This window comes from Micromys minutus (genome assembly GCF_963924665.1).
Source record: "Micromys minutus genome assembly, chromosome: 17".
NCBI lineage: Eukaryota > Metazoa > Chordata > Mammalia > Rodentia > Muridae > Micromys > Micromys minutus.
This window is the reverse complement of record NC_137952.1, coordinates 1,561,007-1,585,543: the sequence shown is the minus strand read 5'-3', so window position 1 is coordinate 1,585,543 and position 24,537 is coordinate 1,561,007. Positions and strand designations below refer to the sequence as shown.

Sequence of the window (24,537 nt, the reverse complement as noted above, 5' to 3'; positions counted from 1 at the left end):
TTCAATATGTAATAGAATTCTCGTTTAGACGACTGTTATACCATATTCTTCTCTTTTTCAGAGATATGTATGTAAGCCTTCAATCCCAGCACTTGAGAGGCAGGGGCAGGCAGATCTCTACATTCAAAACCAGCCTGGTCTGCAGAGCAAGTTCCAAGGCAGATAAGACTATACTTGTTCACAGGTTACAGAGAAACCCTGTTTCAAAAAAAGCAAGGAATGTTTTGCCTGTATGCACATATGTGTGCCATGTGTGTGCTCTGTGCACATATGTGTGCCATGTGTGTACTCTGTGCACATATGTGTGCCATGTGTGTGCTCTGTGCACATATGTGTGCCATGTGTGTGCTCTGTGCACATATGTGTGCCATGTGTGTACTATGTGCATATATGTGTGCCATGTGTGTACTCTGTGCACATATGTGTGCCATGTGTGTGCTCTGTGCACATATGTGTGCCATGTGTGTACTATGTGCATATATGTGTGCCATGTGTGTACTCTGTGCACATATGTGTGCCATGTGTGTACTCTGTGCACATATATTGCCATGTGTGGACTATGTGCATATATGTGTGCCATATGTGTACTCTGTGCACATATGTGTGCCATGTGTGTACTCTGTGCACATATGTGTGCCATGTGTGGACTCTGTGCACATATGTGTGTCATGTGTGTACTCCGTGCTCTTGCAGACCAGAGAGCATCCTCAGAGTCCCTAGAACCAGGTACAGGCAAATGAAAATTGAAGCTGAGCCATCTCTCCAGCAACTCTAATGTACTCTTGAGACAGCAATGACCAAAGCAGCTGATACAGGCCAACAAGATGGCTCATTTGCCACTGCATCTAACGGTCTGAGTCCCATCTCTGGGACCCACAGGATAAAAGGAGAAAACGCTTATAAGTTGTCTCCTGGTCTCATACACACACATGTCCAAGTGGTGCATCTTCTTAAAGGTAATACATCTTCAGTACAGACACAGTTTTAAAATTCCCACCCACGGTTGATTAAATCCACAGACAAGAAATCCACAAATATGAAAACCCATGTATTTTGCTACCCAGAAAGGAGCTTTCTGCCTAACTTTACCAAATCCCTCTTCCAGGCTTTGGTAAATCTTTGGGTTATATTATGAGAATGTGCCTGGAAGCATTTTGCATCTAAAACAGCAGAAGCAGATGGACACAAGAGCCAGGCAGTGGTGGTGATGGTTTAGTCCAGCACTCAGGAGGCAGAGGTCAGCCTGGTCTACAGAGAGAGTTCCAGGACAGCCATGACTACTCAGAGAAACCCTGTCTCCAAAAACAAAACAAACAAAAAGAATCCCAGGAAAAAAAACAGACTTTATGAAACTAGTTCTCAGTGTGTGTCTGCAAGAACCATCGCTGTCTGGAAGGGGCTCAGAGAATATGGTACTTGCCTCTGGGTCTGTCTATTTGTTTGTGAAATTGTATATGGGTAAACATGTGTGCATGTGGAGGTTGGGCAGTTTCTTCTACCTTACTATTCATTTCAAGACAAATTCTCTCAGTGAATTCAAACCTCCCTTATTGGCTAGACTGGCTGGCCTGTGAGCTTCAGGCATCTGCCTGTCTCCACAGGCACCTAGCTCTGGGTTACTGATAGACACCACACACCCTACTTCCCCAAATTCTATTTATTTAGATTTAAGAGAGCCAGCGGCTTATAGAGCAGTAAGGATACATAATTAATCCTGGCCCCTTGCTGGTCATGCTCTATGCCTGATCAACTCCCTGGACTAGCCTTAGATAAAGTCACCTGTCTAGGGCTGACTTTGTAAGGTAAAATTGTCTTGTAGGAGCTCCAAGGGACCACAGCAGAGATTGTGGAAGAAGCCAGGAGATCTTATCATTTTTTCTTGGTGGTCACAGATTATCATCTGGGATCCCAGTTGCTTTCTGTTCTGACACACGAAATCTCCTATGGATCAGGTTAAAGGTACAGAAGTTGGAAACCATTGCCCTGCTTTCTAGAGGAGCTGGACCTTCTTTCTGCCTGGACAGAAGGCATCCTGCCCAGTGAGGTGAAAGCTGAGTGCCGTTGTAGGTGTTTGCACACTGAGTCATGCACCAAGCCTCCGGCTACCGCCTGCTGGGTTCTAGGTCCCCAGTTTTGATTTGGGAGCCCTCAGTCTCTAAAGTCTATCATGTGGTCCTTGAGGGAACTGGCCATCCCTGCCTGACAAGCCACCCCTTCTCAGTCCTCTCACTGTTACGATAACTGCCCTCACAAGGCACCTCCTCTGAGGCAGAGCAAGTGTCCCAAACCCACTTACTCTGGGCACAGGCGTGGATGTTGATCTTTCGGAAGCCGGTGGGGCAGGCACAGGTGTAGTTCTGGCCGCTGGGTAGACACAGGTGAGTGCAACCTCCATTGTTATCCCCACAACGGTTTTTCCCTGCTCAAGGAGCAGAGAGAGAGCAAGACGATCAGGAAAAATAAAGTTTACAAAGGTAGACCCCACCAGGTCAAAGGGACGGAGGCTGGGCCCTCTATTTTGACACCTATTCCAGATGTGAGTATAACAAGCGAGTTCCTGACACACAGGACATGACCTGTAATGTTTGCAGTATGTGGAAAGAGAAAAGCCAGCACCACGTCCTGATGTTGTACTACCCTAAATTTCCAGCAGAGGGAGCAAGTAGCCCATGTCAATGCCAGCTCTGGCCGTCCCTGACTGGAATAGTATCCATAACAAGTGCAAGAAGGAGTCTCAAGGGGCACCAGCAACCACATCACCGGTGACAAATCTAGCTCACTTGATGAGACTTTACTTTCTTTACCTGCAGGCTGACGCTGAGGGTGCAAGGTATGAATGTCCATAGGAAAGTGGAGCTTGTTGCGAATGATCTCCTGGTTCTTCCCAGTAAACTTGTTGGCACTATTGATGCTCTTGGTGTGCCAGTCTGTCCAATACAAGCTGTCTTCAAACACTGTGATGGCGAAGGGGTGTGGGAGGCCTGGAGACAGTCCAAAAAGACCTTAGTCCAGACCTGGCAGATACACAAACCTCACCCTCTGCCAAGGCTCCCGGGGGCAGGATTGGGGAAGGAACAGAGAGATGAAAAACAGCACATCAAAGACCTCACCCTGGCTAATGACAGCCTTGCGGTGACTCCCATCTAGATTAGCTCTCTCGATGACATGGTGCTTAGCGTCCACCCAGTACATGCGGCGTCCAGCGTAGTCGATGGTGAGGCCATTGGGCCAGAAAAGATGAGTGTCGGCAATGATTCGACGTCCAGAGCCGTCCATGCTGGAGGCCTCGATGCGGGGGGTGTTGCCCCAGTCTGTCCAATAAATGGTTCTAGAAAGAAGGGAAGTCAAGAGACGGGTGGTGGGGACCGATGAAGGACAGCCAGGGCGGTAACCAGAGATGCTTTTCTCGTCCCGTTCCACCCGCTTGCCTGGGAGGCATTTTGTTCGCTTGTTTGTTAGTTTATTATCTATCTATCTATCTTTGAGGCAGCATCTCACTATATAGCCTTGGCTGGCCTAGCACTCACTACGTAGACCAGGCTAGCCTCAAACTCAGAGAAACAGCCTCTTCACTGAGCATTGGGATTAAAGGAATGTGCCACAACACCCAGCTCTGAAAGATACTTTTAAAATTTTTTAAAATTTACTTATTTTAAATGCTTTCTTCCCCCAGTGTTTGAAGACCGAACTCAATGAATTAGACCCAGAACCAAATGCTAGGCAACTGTTTTATCACAGAGGTCTATCACTGGCTCTATAGAATAATTTTTTAGATATCTGTTGATGTGTCTTGAGGCAGGGCATTTGTTTGTCAGAATTACGTGCCTGCTATGGAAAGGGGATAACTGGCTCTAGAAATGGACCCGAAGACAGAAAGACGACAGTCCTAGTGCCTGTGAAGACGAGAGACATCAGGCACGTCTTTCTCAGTCCCCTCTGTGGCCTGGTGCTCTATACCCCCTCTACCACACAGCGCATTTCTCAAACAATCAACATCTAATTGCAGGATCTTACAAGTCATCCCCTCAAGGGGTGGCATGGAACGTATACAAGCCAGAGGCTAAGAATTTCCATTTCAAGAGACTTCAATGCAGGAGACTTGTCTATTAACTTTTTAAATTATTTCAAATTAATGGTATTAATTACCTCAACTACTGGCTGCTCTAAATTAATAATAATTTTTAATTAGCTCCACTCTATAGGCTAATAAAAACATTAGATAGTTCAAACTTACCTAATTTGCATATTTTATTCCATTTAAAATGCATTATCATTGTACTAGAGTATCTGTAGGAGCAGCTGTGCCTTATTTAGATCGGGGTCTCAGTAGCTTAGGTTGACCCCCAATTATGTAGCTGAAGATGAGCTTGAATTCCTGGGCCTTCTACAGTCACATATATATGGTTTTATATGTGTTTTTAATTTTCCAATTAAGAAATAAATGAAAGGGGAGTTGGAGAGATGGCTCAGTGGTTAAAAACACTGACTGCTCTTCCAGAGGTCCTGAGTTCAATTCCCAGCAACCACATGGTGGCTCACAGCCATCTGTATTGGGATCTGATGCCCTCTTCTGGTGTGTCTGAAGGGTTTGCTCACATACATTCAAATGGGGGGGGGTGAGAAATGTAAGAAAGAAAGAAAGAAAGAAAGAAAGAAAGAAAGAAAGAAAGAAAGAAAGCAATGAAGAAACATGGAGAGCCAGGGCGCAAGAGCACCTGGGTACAGAGTTCATGAAGTCAGCAGTGCTCTGAGGATAGCCCATAAAGCCTGACCCAGAGGCCTGAGAGCAATTTCTGCCCACTGCAGGAGGGACTGGGAAATCTGAGACGCCTACTCACCCCTCCATGGGGTGCAGAGCAATGGCCCTGGGCTTTTCCAAGCTCTGCCACAGCAGCACCTTCCGGTGGGCCCCGTCCAGATTAGCCACCTCAATCCTCGATGTACCGGAGTCAGTCCAGTAGAGCTTGTCATGGACCCAATCCACAGCCAGACCCCCTGGGGAGAAGCGGGGAGGGAAGAGTGCTCAGGACTCACCCTAGGGAGCTGTGTCCTGGAAACAAGAAGTTGCTCCTGAGCCCAGGTCCTTGTACTATTTTACACACACTGTCTCTGTGAGCTGGGTACTGAGCTGCCCACAGAGCACAAGAGGAGTCAAGCAGTTGAGGGTCATGCACTTCATCTCTGTAGAGTGAGGGTGACCTCGAGCTCTGATGCCCCTGGTGCTAGGGATGGGACTCAGTGCCTTTCACAAGTAGGCAAGTGCTGTACTACTGAGTTTTGACTCCAGCCCTGGATAGTAACTTCTAAGTCACTTAATAACCTGCTTGTAAGATAGCTTGAGGTCACTGGATTAGCTATTGCTTGTTTGTTGGGATGGGGTCTCATGTATCTCAGCCTGGCCCTCAACTGGAAGGACCCTGAACTTCTGATGTTTTCTGCTTTTACCTCTTCGGATTACAGGCATCGTCACGTCTGGTTTATGCAGTGCTTGGAGATCAAACTTAGAGCTTATTACTCATGCTAAGCAAGCACGCTACCAACTGAGCAGCATTTGCAACACTCGACCTCAGTGCTCTGCCCTGTGCCGTTTGTAAACACAGGCCTGCCCCTTCCTTTCTGCTCTGTGTTCTGCATTGGTGGTCCTGGCTGCCCACTCAGGGACTTGCTTTCCTACCTGGGCTCTCTAGCCCAGTAGACACAACCTCCTCCACATTGCTGCCATTAAGGTTGGCACGGAGGATTCGGTCCAGGGTGACATCAGACCAGAAGACCAGCTCCCGCCGGTGATGGAAGTCAAGGGCTATGGCATTCTCCAGGTTGTTCAGTAGCAGCGTGTATTCGGAGCGGTGCGGGAGCACCTGCCGGATGTCGATACGATTGGCAAACAGTAGCACAGGTTCTGGCCCTGGACACAGCATAGAAACAGGGCCCCACTGGGCTTCAGAGCCACTGCATAGTCATCAGCATGCACCCTCGGGCCCCCAGCCGATAGCTGGGGCCCTTAGCCCACTACACACGCCCCAAGCTGCCGACATTTGTTAGAATCCTCTCTAACTCCAACCCAATTGCCTTTCACTTGGCACCCATTTGCAACGTGCAAAAAATAAATATATAAATAAATAAATCTACGCCTTAGCAAATCCCTCCACTCCAATGCCTGGCTTTTGTCTGCTCAGCCCACCCAGCCAGATGCCAATCCTCCTTACCCAGAGCCTTGCAGCTGCGCCGATCGGGCCGTAGCTCGTAACCTGCTTCGCACCAGCACTGGAAAGCCCCTTCACTGTTTGTGCATCCCTGGCTACAGTAACCCTCCTCAGCACATTCATTCACATCTGTGAATGCCAGGCAGGGTCAGGAAGCCTGCCTACTGCCATCTTCCCACGCCAGTGCCACCCAGTTGTTTTCCTGGTCATATCTCCATACCCCCATCTGCTGCTCCAGCCTGGTGGGAAACTGTGTAACAAGTGGTTTGGGGCTTTGAGGTCATGGAGTCTCGGATTTCAAACCCCAACTGCTGCTTACTAGTTGTGTGGCTTTGGGTAAATTACTTACACTTCTGTTTCCCTATCTGCAGAATAGGATCCCCACTCCCCAGGCTTAGTGCAATGAGTCGAGGTCACACAGATCTTCCTATATGCTGCTCCCATTTAGCACCCCGACTCCCCCCCCACGCCCCTTGCAGGCCCCAGCTCACCCTGGCAGGTTCTCCCATCCTCTGTGAGCCGGTAGCCGGTGTGGCAGGTGCACTGCACTGCCCCTCGAACCATCTGACACTTCTGGGCACAGCCACCGTTGTTAACACTGCAGTTCTCCTCACCCGTCCGGGGCCCTGTGCCAGCCAAGCCAGAGTTGGGAGCCGGGCCCAGAATCCACCCCCATCCAGCCAACTTGGCATTCCACCTGGAGCACGAAGAGCAGCTCCCAGAAACTTCGAGAGTCCCAGAGGAGGCCTCTCTTTGAACCCTGTGGGTGGGGCTCAGCCACAAACCGCTGGCCAGGCCCACACACTAGAGACACTCACGACAGTTCTGCTGTGGACTTTCGTCACTGCTGTCACCACAGTCATTGACCCCATTGCACAGCTTCCTCTGCCCAATACAACGCCCATTCCAACACAGGAACTGGTCGGAGGCACACTGGGGGCTTCCTAGAAAGAGGGGGAGGGGAAGGGCAGGGCTTGAGTCCATAAGGGACAGGAGCCTGTCATTTTCTAAAGCCAGCTGAGAGTCAAGGTGGGAGGGATGGAGTCCAAGGCAGGAAACAACTCAGACAAGGCTGGTTGACTGTCTGAGTTTGTTTTCTCCCTGGGATTCCACGAGGGATGAGTGATTGAGACAGTGAAGGAGGGTACCCTCATAGTCAGAACCAGGTTTAGCAGGCTGGGGGAAGGGGGCAGATGCAGAGACTGCTAGTCCTTCCCCCAGAATCAAGTGGACACAAGGGCCGCTGGCTGGGGAGCAGCCCTTCCTCCAAGGCCAGAGTGAGAAAGGAGAATTTGAGCAGCTGCAAAGACTCATGGCCTTGACTCTGTCCAAGACCTGCACACAGATCAGCAACACATCTGGATAGTTTGTGTGCATGTGTGTGTGTGTGCATGTGTGTGTGCATGTGTGTGTGATGTGTTGTATGGAGGTGGCTCATGCGACCTCACATGTGGGTACAGAGGACGATATCTGGTAACTTTATCGTTCCCTCTCTGTCTTATTGCCTTGAGACAATGTTTCTCACTGAGTCCGGGGCCAGCCATTTTGTTGAGGCTGGCTGGTTAACGAGCTTCTGGGATCTGACTTTCTCTCCCTCCCAGTGTGGGTGCTCCAGGCACTCACATACCTAACTTTAGAACTTGGGTACTAAGGATTTGAACTTGGGTTCTTGTACTTGCATAGCAAGTGCTTTTACTGAGCTATCTCCCCTGCTCCCACTCCTGGATCTGACCCCACTGACTGGGAGGCTAGGAGTGAAGCCTCGCCTCTGGATGGCTGAGAAAGCCGTGGTACTGCTCCCTTTTCTCCTCTGCCTCCCACTCCCAACGTTAGGGTAGGGCCTGGGGCACCGCTGGGGACCCCACCTGTGTTCTCACAGTTCTCTTCGTCACTGTTGTCCGCACAGTCATCCTCCCCATCACAGCGCCAGGACAGACGGACGCAGCGGCCTGACCGACAGCGAAACTGTTCGGCTGTGCACATGGAGGTGGCTGGACAGAGCAAAGACCTAGTGAAAGGCTGGTCCTCGCACCCCCGCCTGAGACTCTCTGCCGCCCAAGGCACACAGGTCTTGATGGTGGTGTTGCAGAAGGTATCTTTCTGTGGCCCTTCCTCAGAGCACCTACTGTCACCTACTAGAGAACTGTATCTGTAAGTCCACAGACCACCATCCCTTCGCATGCCTCTGTGCAGCATAGGATCACACAGGCCAGGGGACTACGTCTTCATGCTCTGTCTGCCCCTGAGCCCCGTTCAGCAGTCCCCCATGCCTCTGATGCTCTCCCCAACTCACTGCAGTTGCGTTCATCAGACTGGTCATCACAGTCTGCGTCGCCATCACAGCGCCAGCCTGCGTTGATGCACAGGCCACTGTCACACATGAATTCTCCAGAGCGGCAGGGCTGGTGGGAGGCTGGGGAAACAAGGGTGTTCTGTCTCTAGCCATCCTGTGCACACAGCACCTCATGGAAGAGCAGAAAGTCCCAAGTCCCATCTCCTGCCCCTCCCAACACTCCAGTTCCTCCCCAGAGGGACCATGGAATTCAGACGCCACTGGTCCCCTAAGCACCCGCCCCAGCTGGCACCTGTGCCCTGCCACCAGAGGAGCTCCTCTAGTCTGGCTGCCCCTCCTCCCAGCTAGCCAGAGAACTCACAGCAGTCAGACTCGTCTGACCAGTCCCCGCAGTCATCGTCCCCGTCACAGTGGTAGATGTCAAGGATGCAGCGGCCATAGGCACACTGGAACTCTTCCAGGTTGCAAGGTGGAGAGGGTACAGCCGAGGCTGGAAGGGAAGCAGCCCTCAGACCCAGTGCCTAGGGGCAGGGGCCTGATTCCTGACAGAGGCAAGGTGTCTTCCTCCAGGATGCTACAGCCGGTTTCCTATGTGCACCACAGACTTCTACATGCTGGTGGACAAAAGGACTCAACCCTCCACACCCTCAAACTCGATCCTAGCCAGAGAGAACCTTGGAACCTTGATCCTTCTGCCTCTGCCTCCTGCATGTAAGACTGCATTCAGGTATATACCACTGTTTCTGCCTGGTTTGGGCAGTGCTAAGGATAAAAACCAAGGCTTCACACGTGCTAAGAAAGCAAGCATGTGAGTTACATCCCCGACACCATTCCTTCAGGACACCTACTCCCTTGCCGGCACACAACCCTCTCAGCCAGCCACTATCCAGGAACAGGAGCCCCGGTCACCGTCCCAGCCCGGCAGCCTCAGGGTAGGGACACTCACGGCAGCTCTCCTCATCAGAGCCATCTTTGCAGTCTGTGTCACCATCACAGTACCAATGCTCGGCGATGCAGCTCCCGTCACTGCAGCGGAATTCCTTGTCTGAGCACTTGCGCATGTCTAGGGATGCAATGAGACAGGAGTCCCACAGAATCGCACCTCCCTCCTTCGGTTCCAGAGTCAGGGGGGTCCATGTTCCTGACAGTAGCGACTGCTCTGCCCTCCTGCCTCCTTTCAGATGCAGCAGATCCCTGGAGTAGTTTCAGGCTGGGAGGCCTGGCTCTTTGCTGCTGTGTCCTCCCACAGGTGCTCCTACCCTGGACCCCTCTCTGCTCCCAGAGCACCGCTCACCGCACTGCTCGTCGCTGTTGTCACCACAGTCATTGTCCCCATCACAGTGCCACAGACTGCGGATGCAGTAACCATTCTGGCAGGGAAACTCGTCCTCCTCGCACTCCCGGGGGGCTGTGGGCACAGACAGCACATTGCCTCCAAGCCCCTCAATATAGCCTTCTGGGGCAACCAACAGCCCCAGTGCTGGCCCCAGCCCTCCTGAGGAGGTGCCCGCCTCTCGCGGGCTTATCTCACCAAGGGACGAGGGGAAAGCATAGAACAAAACCGGGAGCCCAAATGGACCAGGGGCGTCATTCTCTGACAGAGCCGTGGAATTCACCTGGCCCCTCCCAACACTCACGGCAGTCCTGCTCATCAGAGTCATCTTCACAGTCATTGTCCCCGTCACACACCCAGGAGCGTCGGATGCACTTGCCATTGTCACAGTGGAAATCCAGAGGGGAGCAGGTAGGCAGCGCTGAGTTCGAGAGAAGGGAAAAGCCGGGCAGGCAGGCTACACTGGGAGGGAGATCCTTGCTCCAAAATCCACTGTCCTCACCCACATCCCTGATCCCCTGGTAGATAGAGCCCCTAAGGGATCAGCTAAAGGGAATTGGGGACAGCAGAAAGTCTGACTCTAAGACACCCAAGGAAGCAGTAAGAAAAACTCGGGCAGGAGAGAAAAGCGGGACCACAGTTGTAACTCAGTTGGTAGAATGTTGCCTAACTGTATCAGGCCCCAGGTTTGATTACCAGTGCCTCATAAAACTAGGTGTGGAGGCAAAACTTGTAACTCTGGCACTTGGGAGGTAGGGGCAGGAAGATAGGAAGTTCAAGGTTGTCCTCAGCTAAGTATCAAGCCTGAGGCCAGCCAGAACTGTATGAGACCCTGCCTCAAAGATACCAGGAGGAACACAATCCCCTCCAACCCTCTTTTTGAAGGATGATTGACACATCTGAGTTTCACTTCTAGGAGTCATTACTATGACGTCATCTGTACACAAGGGGATAATTGCACTCAACTCACAAGAGGTCTTTTGAGATGAATGCATATGAAAGTGCTACATGAAAGGGAAGCATTTATTATTATCATAATTAGCTGAGCTGGTTAGGGTTAATGAGGTCCAGGTTATAGCTTCATTCCCATTAGACTAATTAGTTACCATCAGGCCAGACATACCCTAAATCCAGACAATTGGCTTAACAGTGATGTGTGTGTGTGTGTGTGTGTGTGTGTGTGTGTGTGTGTGTGTATGTATATCCATATTCAGACAGGACATCCTGGCCCATTGTCTGTCTGTGACTATGCTGGAAAGACAAGTTTAAATAAAATGCAAGGTAGTTTTTTCTCCTTTCAGTGTGGGAAGACCTAGAACCTCACGGACACAAGGCAAATAGCTCCACTACTGAGGTACAGCCTCAGTCAGTCTTTTATGTATGTATGTATGATGTGTGTGTGTGTGTGTGTTTGTGTGTGTACTTATTCAGGTAGATACATGCATATGTGTTAATCTCGGGTGCCTTCTTCAATAGCTTTGTAGCCCATTTTTAAAGTTTATTATTATTGCAGGAGAGAGGGCACAAGAGCCACAGTGTCCATAGAAAGATTAGAGAATAACGTCCTAGAACGCCTTTACCCACTAAGCAACCTCACCAGCCACCCAAATAAAAGATTTCTTTCAAACCTTATTTTACTTAATACATTTTACCATTTAGAATATTAAAATAACAATCATGAAAATAATCTGCATCTATGGATTCCATATATAAAATTTAAATGTATGCATTTAAATACATACATCATGCATACAGAATTCACAAATACAAGAACTATTTAATAATGTGTCTTTAGGTCTTTAAGGGTATTTTCTTCTATACCTTTTCCAAGTTTTTTTTCTTTCTTTGTTTCTTCCTTCCTTCCTTCCTTCCTTCCTTTCTCTCTCCTTTCTTTTTTGAACAGGGTTTCTCCTGGAACTCACTTTATAGACCAGGCTGAGGGGGAACTCAAGAGATCTACCTACTTCTGCCTCCCAAGTGCTAGGATTAAAAGTGTGAGCCGCCATGCCAAGCCCTTTTGCAATGTTTCAAAGTGTGTTTTATTGGGGTTAGAGGCATGAACCACCCAATAGAAATATAGGTTTTTAAAGGTATACATGTGAAGAAGCCATGTCTCTCTCTATACCCGTCACCTTTGCAAGAGCCCAACTCTAAGTCTGACACAAGGTAAGCAGGCACAGAAGACTTCTCAACTCATCCTTTATCTCCTCCTACTAACCCTGGGATGCTACTTACTACAGCCATCCTCATCGCTGTGGTCTCCACAGTCATTGTCGCCATCACACTGCCACTGAGCGGGGATGCAGGTACACTCGCCGAGCGCGCTCACGGCACACGTGAAGTGGCTCCGACCACACGCACACTCCAGATTGCTGGCTATGCCTGGGCAGAGAGAATAGGAAGCGGAGGGCGTCAGTGCCTGTCTATCCAAGGCCGACAGTGTTGGGGAGAAGAGAAACCCAGGGCATTGCCTTCCTCTGCCAGGGCAGATAAGATCCCAAAGCCAGCTTCGAACTTTGGGTTCACAGCCCAGTTTCCCTGTCTTTACTCCTGGCATCTTCACACAGCATCTCTGAAGGCCAGGAGACAAATGAAGCCACCAAGGGGTGCTGTGTTCAGAAGAGTGGGAGACAGATGGATGCTACCAAGACACCTCTATAGGCTTTCTTCCAAAACCAGAGAACTGAGACACAGATACACCTGACTTCATCTTGAAGTTCAAGCTGGAATCCACATGGGAGGCACGAAGGAGTTTGTGAGTCCTGTCATCAGATTTGACGGTTTGTGTGTGTGTGAAGATCAAGCTACCTCAGGACAGAGTATCGGGGCCTGTCAGTGCTCTTAATCAGTGCCTTCCTGTCTGAGACAGACCGAGGCCTGCAGGAAGGCCCGAGGACTCAGCCCCTCCCCCAGCCTCAGCAGCATGCAGCTGGCTTCCCTACTGAGCATCAAGCTATCTGCCTGGCCAAGTCCCAGGACTGGCTGCAGTGCCCCCTCCCCAGAGTACCCAGCAGGATGCCCTGGGGTAGCGTGTGAATGGCTCGGTGCCCCTGCTCCAGCCTCAGCTGGAACAAAGGGTTCTTCCAGGGTCACTCTTCCCCCTCAGATTATTCATCTAACCCGCTGAGCTGCTGCAGCTGTGGAAAGGGGGGCCTTTGCTCATCTCTTCCCTAGCTTTCCTCTCTTCCTCCCATTAGCTGGCTTCTGCCTTCAGGCTGGGCTGGAACTGGGAAGGATCAGCTTTACATGGCCGCTCCTGTTCCTCCACTATTTTCATCTCTACACCTCGCCCAGTCTTCCTTACTTCTCTCTCAAAAGTTAAGGCAGAGCTTCCTAACCTGCAATGGATGCCTAACTAGATGGACAGACAATCAGCCTTGGCATCTGTGAGCCTCTTAATCTATAGGCAAATGTTTATTTCTGAACTGAGGAACCAGAGATCCCTACCAGGTTCTCAATAGGAAGGCCTAGCCTTCCCTCAACTGTCTATATGTAAGAGATCTAGTTCCCCCAGGAAAGATGCAGAATACCCTTCCGAAGCCATGGAAATGTAGGTTGCATACCTCATAGGAAGGCCTCACCTCAAGCCTGAGGTCTGTCTTTCTACAAATGCAGACCAGAGTGTTCTTCCCCAGAGAAATTCAGATGAGCCAGTTTCCCAGGGCAACTGCCCAGTTGCCTGCTCCTTTCCATTCCTAGAGAACTGAGGAGTAAGAGTCTCACTAAGACCTAAGGCAGCAGAGCCTAAGAAATACTGGCTTGGGACAGTACAAGCACTTTTTTACGGAACCCTGGTTAGATTCAGAAGGACACTTCTGTCACACAGCTCTCCTTTGTGGAGAAGCTGCAGGGAGAACATAAGGCTTCACTAGTGACTTTCAGTAGAAGAGGAATAGATTTGTCCTTTAGGGGGCCAGTGGTGCTCCAGGATGCGTGAGGAGAAGGCAGGGATGTAGTTAAACATCCAACCATGCACAGGATGCTCCCTGTCCCTATGAACTGGCCCACAAGTCAGCAGAGGTGGGGAACTATTGATAGTCCATACAGCAAGGACAGAGGTAAACCTGAAGGGAATCCAGGAAGGATGGATAGGAAGAAGGGACAAAATGGAAGAATGCAAAGTGTAAATGCTGGATCTAGAGCAGACAAGCAGACCTTGGGTTCTGCCAATCAGGTGCATGACTTCATGAAATTTGCTTTTTTTTTTTTCTTAAGTAAAGATCAAACCCACTAAACCACATCCCAGATCTCATCTTTGCTTTTTATTTTGATACAAGGTTCAGGGTTTCCTTAACCTGGAACTTACTCTGTGGGCCAGGCAAGCCCTCAATTTGAAAGTCTTCTGCTTTGGCCTCCCAAGAAGCTGGGATCCACAGCTGTATGGCCAGGCCTAACTGAGTTTCTAAATATGTTACAAAAAAAATAGAAAAATAAAATAAAAGCCACAATTAAGCAAGGAAATAATAGAATAAACAAATGTTATGCTGTGGCACACTGAAATGTATCATTAAGTAGCTATGGGGAGATTGGAGGTGTGGAATGACACCTCATTTCCCCACAAGGCCTGACTTAGGAAGTGTTAAATACCCGGGGTGGGAAAGCAAGATGAGCAGTATCCTGGGGACTGTGCAAGGGAAACAGTACAGAGGGCTGAAGACATGGCTCAGCTAAAAGCACCCATTGCTCTTCAAGGTCCTGGGTTTGATTTCTAGCACTCACATGGCTCACAGCCATATATGGCTCCAGTTCCAGGGGAATTCGACACCCCCTTCTGATGTTCTTGGGCACTGCACACAGGGTGTACACACCTGCAGGCAAAATCTTCATACACATAAAATAAAAATAAATATTTAAAAGAATGCAGAGAACAAAGAGGAGCCATCAGCCCTTTTCCAGCTCCCGTCCCTGTGACTGGCTGAGTGCAACCCCAGCTCTGATTTCCTGGGGCTGACTGCAGGGAGGAAACATCAGCTGGCCAGCAAGTTGCAGGTGGCTAAAGACACGCAACTTCCTGCGTGTCAGAGCAATGGCTGAAATCAGAGCTGAGGTGAAGTCCAGGCAGCCACCAGTCAGCAAACTCTTGACTGGGCATTCATACAGGAAGCAGACACATTATACTCCAAAAGGCAGACTGGACAAGAGCTTCCCCTTCAGAGTCCCCAGAGATGAAATTCTGTCTGATCACTCAAGTCCTGGCTGAGATCATAAAGGGCAGCTTTTAACCCTTTTGCATAAAGGAAAGAAAGGAAACAAATGACCGCGGTGCAGGCACAGCTTCCGTAAGTGTTGAATTGGAATAGTCAGCTCTGCTCCTGGAAGGCTGTTTGCCAGCAACACTGCAGGCAGCTCTCCTGGCTGCCAGGGCCTTAGGCAATAGCCCTTCCATCTTATGCATTCCAACAAGGAGCAGGTCTCTGTGCCCCAGGTGGTCATGCTCTCTCCTAAAGCCATTATTCTTGGGATCCGTGTTACGAGGCGCACAGAACCTTCTTTTTAAAAGATGTGCCTCCACATCTGGCTTCATGGAATCTTTCTGAAAGGTTAACCAAAATCTCACTGTTTTCACCTCAGCTCCCTCAACCCAGTTACCTTAGCCGTTTTTCGATGCTTTCTTTGGAAGGGGAGAAGGCAAACACTCACTGGTGGTACCAGTCAGACCCTCTGACATCATAGACAGCTGAGAGTCCACATTTTTGAGAGGTTAATCAAAAGTCTCTGTAAGCACATTCGTAAAGCAGAAATGAAAGCAGTTCTGTATCAGAGTCTGAGACATTCCTCCTGCCTCTGCCTCTCAAGTGCTGAGATGACAGGTGTCTGTCACTATGCTTGATGGAGGAGGTGCTAGAATCGAACCCAAGGCTTCAAACATGCTAATAAACCGTTTACCAAGTGAAACTGCATCCCTAGCCCTTCTACCCCTCCTTTTCTCTCTGTTTTTGGAGTGACAGGGAATGAACCCAAGGCTTCCAACATGCTAAATATACACTTTACCTCTGACTCATTCCCTTAGGCCTGTTCTCTCTATAAGATGTCAAAGCCTCCTTTTCCTGCCCACTGGCAGGAATGATGAGGCTACAAACCTTATTTAATGACAAAGAGCTATTTGGAAGTCTATAACTACACCCAAAGGGAGGGGCAGCCCCACTGACTTTTGAGGTAACACACACAGTAACAGCACACTCCAGGGGACATCCACGTGGCAAACAAAACAGACTATGTGGAAAGGAATGGCAACAAGGAGCCACATGGGCATGAAGCAATAAGCCTATCTCCCCAGAGTCTGGAGAGACCACCATAGGTCTGTGTTCAGAGGGTACAGCTTGCCTAGCAAACATTAATAGTAGCAGGAATCATCACTACCATCACCATCGTCACCATCATCTCCACACAGCTAAGCAGCAGGCAGTTGGCTGCAGGAGGTCAGGAAGTAGAGCTTTTCTCAACACCTCCTTACCTGACATAATTGTTCCAAGCTGAGCTGGAAGTCTCCACCCTTTCTCCCTTTGCATTGCCTACTCACAAGAAGCAGGGCCTTAGCTTCTTGGGTGCTGAACTTGTATGCCAGACAGTTCTTCTGTCCGTATTCACAGTGCCTGCCAGTGCTAAGGGCATCAGGTGAACAGCACAAGCTCATTAACTGGATAAGGAATGCGTGCTTGAGTCTTGTGAGAGTGGGCTGGAGGTCAAAGCAGGAGAGAGAGGCCCAGAATGGTAGACATGAACGTAGCCAATTCCCTGTGTAACCAGCACTCCAGAGAACTTTGCTCTTCTCTTTCCCCAGGCACTTCCTGGTTTTACTCAGGTGAAGTTTGCTCCCTCTGGACTCCTTCCCTCACTGTCTCAGGCTGTGGAGCTGACAAGTCGTGACAGGCTTATTTCTGTCCAGTAGTGAGCCTTGTCTGTCTGATTCCTTGGCAACCCACTCAAAAGGGACACACTAGATACACAATTACAGGGCCAGAGTTTAGGCACCCCTACACTTTTAAAAATAAAAAATAGTACAAATATATTGTGTGTGTGCATGTGTGTGTACAAGTATGTGTGTGTGTGTGTGTGTGAGAGAGAGAGAGAGAGAGAGAGTGCGCGAGCGCCCGCGAAATGCACACACTCACGTGCACACACTGAGGAAGACAAAAGAGGGCATTGGTTCTTTTAGGATTAGAGTTACCAACAGTTGTAAGTGCCAGAACTTGAACCCGGGCCTTCTGCATGAACAGTAAATGTTTTACTCTCTGAGCCATGTCTTCACCCCCATAAAATACAATTTTAATATTCAGCATCCAAAGTTATATAAGACAGGAATATATAACATTAAGACCACGGGACAATACTTCCCAGAGTACAAATCCTGTTCCTTCTGGTTCTTGAACAGTTCATCTATTTATATCTTAGTTTTCATCAGGAAAAATAGAACAAAACTCATAACACATATAGATGTTTTGAGAAATATGTAATTTCTGAGAGATACTTGGCATAATGCCTTCTGTGCACTATGTGTCTTATTTTTGTCTTTAAGACACAGTCTTGAACTTGTGATCCCCTGGCTAGCCTTCCAAATATTAGGATTACAGGTGACACACCACACTGGCTCTGCTATATGCCAAGTGTCCATAAATGATAGATCTGGGGGCTTAAGCTATGTAGGTCAGGGGCAGAGTGAGTGTGTAGCACACTCAGGTCCTTGAGTTAAATCCCAGACCCCATACAAATGAGTAAGAAAATCAGGCAGGTGCAGTGTCATGCTCTTGTAACCATGGCTACTAAGGAAACAGAGGCAGCAAGATCCCTTGAGTCTAGAACACTGGGTACAGGCTGGATGGTCCTTCAAACTGTAAGCAGGATGGGGAGATGACCCAGAACACTGGGCACAGGCTGGACGGTCCTTCAAACTGTAAGCAGGATGGGGAGATGACCCAGAACACTGGGCACAGGCTGGACGGTCCTTCAAACTGTAAGCAGGATGGGGAGATGGCCCAGAACACTGGGCACAGGCTGGACGGTCCTTCAAACTGTAAGCAGGATGGGGAGATGGCCCAGCGGGTTAAGTGCTTGCTACCCAGGTGAGTTTGGATCCGTAGCATTCACAGTAAAAGCCAGGTACAGTATTGTGTACTTATGTGCTAAGAGGGTGAGTGAGTTTGATCCCTGGGAGACCCGTGGTGGAAGGAACGAGCCAACTTCATTCCATTCCATGCACACCACACAAATGTTAAAAAAAAAAAAAAAAAAAAAAAAAAAAAAAAAGTACCTAAAACCCAAAGAGGTCAATCTAATTGTAAAATTTCCCAACCTAGGTCTTCCGGGACAACTGAGATTTAAAATATTCTGTTCTGGGTACCGGAGAGATGATTCAGTGGTTAGGAGCATTGGCTGTTCCTTCGGAGGGCTCCAGTTCTCACCTTCTCAGAATCTGCATTCATGTGGTCCATAGACATAAAAAGGATGTTTACAAAAACTCCAAATTCTGTTCTGAGAGACAGTATGCGCTGGGATACTGTGTTCCCGTCTTAGACTCCAGGTTCAAATCCTGATGCAGCTGCTTTAGGCCTTAGTCTCCCATATATAAACCAGGATTGACAACAATACCTAACTGCTTCTGGCATGTCAGCAATGCAGCAAACCTCAAAGCCCAACACTAGAGCACATGTGTATTTCTTAGACCACATTCCCCAGTTTAGTATGTTTAGTAAAAACAGTCAGGACAGAAAGGTAGAACCTCTCTTTGAGGAGGACCGTTTAAAGTAGTGGTTTTGAACCTGTGGGTCATGACCCCTTTGGGGGCGGGGTAAGGACTCTCTCACCTAAGACCATTGGAAAACAGATATTTTGTAGCAATGGGATAATTCTATGTTGGCGGAGTCACCACACCGGAGGACCGCAGGCTGCAACCTTAGGGAGGTTGAGAAGCACTGATTTAAGGTCTTTGACTTTTACTGTCTCTGTCTCTTTAGTAGAAACTTCTTAAACTACCTGTGTGGGGAAAATGGAAGGAAGAGGGACTCTCCTCTTCATTTGCCTAAGTCCAGCTTCTTCATTTGTTTCTAAGATGTTGCAGTTAAGCCAACATACAATTTCTCTTGTCCTCACCCATGCCCACAAAACCATAGCAGTTGCACTCCGTAAGCTAGGGCCATGGGAAGGAAACATAGCACCCTACAGCGGCCTCCCACCCCCACCCCACCCCCGCGGGCCTGACAGGAAGTGGAGCTTCTGGGCTGTGATCCTAGGAGACACTGAAAACCTCTAAAGCAGCTTTACTCCACGTGCTAATCAGGTGTCTCTCCTAATACCCAATTCTATACCTGCCTGGCCTTGCACCCAGAGAAGGGGAAAAGATCCCTCCGTCCCCACCCCCAAAGGCACTGCCTGGAGTCTGGAGCTCCCAGGCTGCAGAAAATCTCCAGTGATAAATTATGCCGCAGCACCTTTGTGTCGCTGCCTCTCAGCCAGATGGAAGGTTTGCTCCTAGTCTTTTGTTTCCAGGCTTGGCTAGAGGCTCGGATCCTTAGCTCTGCACAGAGGTGAGGGGAAGCTCCCATAGGCCAAGTCAGGGCTTGCTTTGAGTCCCAGCCAGGCTTTCTTCAGCTGGGGCACAAGCAGCGCCCCTCCCTCCTCATTTCACCTGAATGGTGGGGGAACAGGCGTCAGAAATTTCTGACAGTCCATCCCCTCATCTGCGGGACACAAATGTCTACTCGCACTGAAAGAATGAAGTTGGCTCCGAGCGGAAGAGGTGCCCAGAGGCACCTGGGATATTTGCTTCTTGCTAAATCAAAGACACAACAGAAAACAGACTGCCAGGAAGCTAAAAGAATCAGCTCTTCTTGCCGGCTGCTCTGGGCTGCTCTGGGTTACGGTCAACTTTCTGCAGTTCCCAGAAACATCACAACACTGGCACCAAGTTAAAAGGAAGAAACAAAGAGACAACAGGGGTCAAACTTTGGGGTGGAGGAGCTGGGGGTTGGGGAATGAGTCTGGGGCTGGAGACCCACATCAATTATCCAGCACACTGACAAGACTCCTGATTGAAGACTGTGGCCATGAAGGAAGCAGGCTCCCAACAGCCCAGCCCCCAAATTGGGGCAATTACTACCTCTAGAGCTCTGGGGCCTGACTTCTTCCTCAGGCCAGTGGGAGGGACAGGTTGGAATTCTAAACTGTTCCAACAAGAGACCTCAGCAACCCCTGTCACCCTGGGTCACAGCAATCTTAGGGTAAGAAGTTGTAGGGCTCACTCCTGGCTTCTCAAAGGGATATTCCCAAGGGACACCCCCCACCTGCCTGCCCCCCCCCTTAGCCCTCTCCCCTAGCTTTCTTCATAATGGAATAAACCTCCTTTCTGGGTTCGTGGATGGGAGGGAAGTGTGATTAGGTTTCACTAGGTTTTCAAGAAGGAAAAAGAAGGACAAGCTGTTCCATAGAGAAAAAGAAACCAGTTTAAAAGAACAAAGGACCAAACCTCCTTTATCATATGAGACACTGCTGTATAACTTATCAAACCCCAGAACCACCTCTGATCCTCAGCCATCTTACAGATGAACCTAGGCTTACAGCTACATAGCAGCTGTCAGGCTCTGTACTGGATAATCTGAACATTCTATCATAGTCTTTCTTAATTTTCACAGCATGAAAATGCTATAGGTGAAATTATATTGCCACTGCCCTCCCCAACACTAACCCCATTTGCAGACAAGAGTCAGTGTATTTTCATGGATTCAATTAGAAGTATCAAAGCCAAGTGCTGAACCCAAGTCTGCCTATGCTTTCTCAGACCCTGAGCTAGACATGCAGGGTGGTCAGAGCATGACAGGGCTGCTTGCTGGATGAATGAACAACAGCCTGTGCCTAACACTCCGCTCCAGCAGTGCCCCTGAGTGCCTTGTGGAGAATGAGCCTGGGACGCTGGCTTTAAGCTCCAGGGACAGTGACAAGCATAGGTGACCATCAGTGCTATTTTTAGGGCCAAACCCAGGCTCTGCCAATTAAAGCTCAGTGCCTCCTCTTCTTGGGACACTCATTAGGCTAAGGAGAGAAAGATGGCCACCAGGATACACACAGCCTGGGACTCACATGCCCCACGTCTAGGCATCTGTGACAAAGCATGGTTACACTTTACCAAAGAATGTAGAGATGGTGGTGAGCAGCTGACCAAAGACATGGAACTTTACCATAATTTGAGATCCGGTCATGTAATAAAACAAGATACAGTTTTATTCTCTGAAATTAGTCTGTTTTCATTCATGAAGCCCCTTGTACAGGTTCTCTCTCTAAGCATCAGCAATATCCCTCCACCCTTCTTCATGCCAGGGACGAAGACCAGCAGTTAGTCTGTAGGAGGCATACACAAAGAGCTACAAAGTCGCTGTGACCTCCTGTGTCCTTTGCTGGCACAGGAGATGAGCTTGCCCAACATGCTTTGTGTCAGACAGGGCCTGACTAAGTCCCCCTGCACCTGTCATTCTTAATACTAGGTGCCAGTCCCAAAGATGTCATCTGATATCCAACAGGGGACAGAAGAGGAAATCCAGAATCAGTGAGAAGCCAAGCATCTCGCACGAGTCCCGAAAGATCAAGGGCAATGTCACTCAAGTCCCACGACAACCATGTCACAACAACAACCACATGGAAATAAGACCGGTCTCAAGCTAACTTATTTTGAAGTCATCTTCAGAAACTTTTTTATCTACCCAAGCAAGCACTCCTGGGCAGAATTGTCAGTGTTCGTTTCCCTAGAAAAGACTTCCACGCAGAGTGGTTCACATACGGTCCAGTCAGGACCCGGAGAAAAACACACATAGCTATTAGCAGCCATTACACTCTCTTACAAAACCTTCACATTTTAAACATAATAGCATTTGTTTTTGTTGTCGTTAGCTTTAGTTTTCAAGACAGAGTCTTATGAAGCCCAAGCTAACCTTGAACTCATAAGGTATCTGAGGATAACCTTGAACTCCTAAACCTCTAGCTTTCACTACCGAGTGCTGGGCAGGACAGTGAAATAGGCATTTGTGTGTCATGACTTCAGACTATGCAGCCCAGACTGACCTCACCCTTGCTTGACTCCTCTTGCCTCAGTTTCCCAAGTGTTAGCATTACAGACATAAGCCACTGCGCCCAGCCTTTCTTTCACTTTCTGTGTGTGTGTGTGCACACCACGCGTGTGGAGTACTTGCAGAGGCCAGAAGAGGGCGTCAGATTCCCTGGAACCAAAGTTACACAGAAGTGAGCTGCCAAGTAGGTGGTGGGAATGAAGCCCTCTGGAGGAACATGCAGTACTCTTCACCGCCGAGCCATGTCTCTAGCCACATCCTTCTACATTCTGAACAGTGGATTGTGATCCAGACTGACACCAAGTGGAGAGGCTCTAGGGAAATCATGTGAGGACAAATAAAATCTAAACAAACATGTTGGTGTGGTGATGAATCCACTCCTAGCTGAGGTTGTCTGTGTAAGTAACACACAGCAGCTTTTCAGAGGCACCTCTTCGGGACCCGAACTCAGATCTTGCCGAGATGTATGGGTGGCGGTGATTCCAGACTCTGCAACTGCTCTACCTCACTGTGACTCTGCCTTCCATAGGTCTCCAAGGATGGCTCAGTATTAAGCCCTGTAAAGTCCAAATTTTCCTACCTATGCGCACAGGAAGTCTCAACTTAGAAATCTCTATTAAACCCTTTCCTTTAAAAGTGAACCCAATCTGGCCACCAAGAGCCGTCTAATGCTCTTTTTCCCCTGCAAAACATTCCGAACCCGCGATTCTCTCTGCCCCTGTCCTCACCCCATCCTCCATTGCAGATGTAATGTACTCGATTTTGACAGCAGCTCTGGAGCAGTGAATTCCGCTTGGCCAGTCTCAGTCCGGAACCTTCCAGCTCCCCCTTCCCTGGGGCAGAAGGCGACAATCTCCTCTTTGGCTTTGTTGGTATCCGTTTTAGCCCCCACCCCACCCCCCTTTTCCTAGTGCCTAGCTATTTCCCTTGATCTTTTTCAAAACTTCCTCCAGGGGGCCGAGAGGAAAGTTCCATCCCCTTCCCTTGAAACCCGAAGGGGGAAAACCCCCCAAAAGCATAGCTGTCCCTTTAAGGGGCCCATGTGGTGGGAAGAACAGTTACATTCCTACCCCAGTAGGGCTGCTGTCCCAACACGCCGGAGAGGCTACAAATAACCTTCGAGGAGAGAACCCGGGAGGGGCAGAACGAGGCGCGAAGAGGAACGTGGGTCGGCCAGGCTACCACTCGGAGAGAAAGGACTCACTCGGTCGGCGCTAGATACCACATGGAAAAAGCCATTGAAAACCCACGAGTGGTTTAAATAACAGACACCAGAACTCTGTTTTGGATTCCGGAGCTAAAACAATCTTTAAAACAAGTGCCCAGACAGCTCCACACCCTGCCAGGCAAGTTCCGAAATCTGCACTTTCCACACGAGCTCCTCCGTGTGAAAGAAAGAAGTGAGTCGCCAGGGTCTGCAGACCGCTCTTTCTGAACCCCACCCCCTCGTCCCGCAGCCCGGGGAATCGACGAACTGGATCTCCCCCACGTGGAAAAGCCGGCGGGTGAATATAGTTGGAGTTCAAAGATCGATCTTTGATCTTTGGGCACAAACTCAGAGGCAGCTGCTAAATCTCAGGGTGCACCCACGTTCCCAAGCGGCTGCAGAGAGGCAGATTCCACTCAAGTCCTAAGTAGACACAACAGTTGCGTCCGGGCACCGAACACGTTATTAATAAGGAGCAGATGAAGCGGCAGTGCCGCTGCTATCCGCCCAGCTCTCCGGAGGCCAAGGCCCCACTGCGCGGGCCGAGAGGCTGCCTTTGCAAGTTCCCTAAGAATGCGCCCCTGCTCTTTATCCGGGCCAGGACCGATCTACCGGAGCCTTCCAGCAGTTTCTTCCCAAAGTTCCTCCCCAACCTCTTTTCCATCGCAGTTCTCCACCCCTCCCTTGGGGAGGATCCGGGGCAGGAAGCTGATTGGCCGCAGCCAGGAGAGGGAACCCAAAACTCTACTTAGGGGAGATGCTACAAGCAAGTATGAACCACGGACCCTCGGAGAGAACAGGGTTTGGGGTCCGAGGAATTGCTCCCCAAATCCATGAATCCCGGATGCTCAAGTAACTCAGATTCTGCTGGGCCCCACTCCGCAATTCACCCAAGATCCCCCAGACCCTGGAAAGAGAACTATTTACAATTTATGGGTTTAGCGACCATCCTCCCCGCCTTCCTTTCTTTGCACACATTCATTCTCACGCACCAGGGACACAGAAGCCCTGCCTTAACCTGAAAGGGAACCAGCCCCTGGCTCGTAAAAGAGCAGCGATGGAAGCCGAGCAAGCGTCTTGGGTCGTCTCCCACCCGACCCAGACTATAGCAGGGACGAGTTCCTCCACCTCTGTCCCCTCTCCTGTAGGAAGAGCTGCGGGAGCTCCTAGTGGGTGAGCTCGAGGGTTGGGCTTCAGGCCCCAGCCTGCGCGGTCCCACTCCCGGGAGGCGAGTCCTGCAGCGACCAGACTCAGGGACAAACTCTGCTGGTGGCCCGGTCCGCGCGGGCGCTGCGACGCCGCTTACCGTGTGCGCAGAGCAGGGCACCGAGCAGCAGCGCGCCCCACCACCGCCTCATGGTGCTGCGGCCGCCGTCGGCGCTCCCTGCCGGCCCGGGGGTCCGGCGGGCTCCCAAGGGACGCCGGGGCGGAGAGAATCAGCGGAGGGTTCC

At 49.8% G+C, this 24,537-nt stretch overlaps 1 protein-coding gene across 1 annotated transcript in view; it reads right to left on the bottom strand.

Annotated features, from left to right (window-relative positions):
* LRP4 (LDL receptor related protein 4) overlaps nt 1–24,537 on the bottom strand; it is a 51,024-nt gene extending 26,487 nt beyond the window's left edge. Inside the window, exons 1-16 of the mRNA XM_080931297.1 lie at nt 24,393–24,537; nt 12,065–12,211; nt 10,134–10,250; nt 9,791–9,904; nt 9,443–9,559; nt 8,858–8,986; nt 8,497–8,616; nt 8,069–8,194; nt 7,022–7,147; nt 6,695–6,829; nt 6,207–6,332; nt 5,675–5,905; nt 4,839–4,995; nt 3,111–3,328; nt 2,805–2,981; nt 2,297–2,419 (exon numbers count right to left, since the gene is read on the bottom strand). Of these exons, the coding sequence (XP_080787423.1) occupies nt 2,297–2,419; nt 2,805–2,981; nt 3,111–3,328; nt 4,839–4,995; nt 5,675–5,905; nt 6,207–6,332; nt 6,695–6,829; nt 7,022–7,147; nt 8,069–8,194; nt 8,497–8,616; nt 8,858–8,986; nt 9,443–9,559; nt 9,791–9,904; nt 10,134–10,250; nt 12,065–12,211; nt 24,393–24,444 (2,215 nt within the window). The 5' untranslated portion in view covers nt 24,445–24,537. The remainder of the gene's footprint in view (nt 1–2,296; nt 2,420–2,804; nt 2,982–3,110; nt 3,329–4,838; nt 4,996–5,674; nt 5,906–6,206; nt 6,333–6,694; nt 6,830–7,021; nt 7,148–8,068; nt 8,195–8,496; nt 8,617–8,857; nt 8,987–9,442; nt 9,560–9,790; nt 9,905–10,133; nt 10,251–12,064; nt 12,212–24,392) is intronic.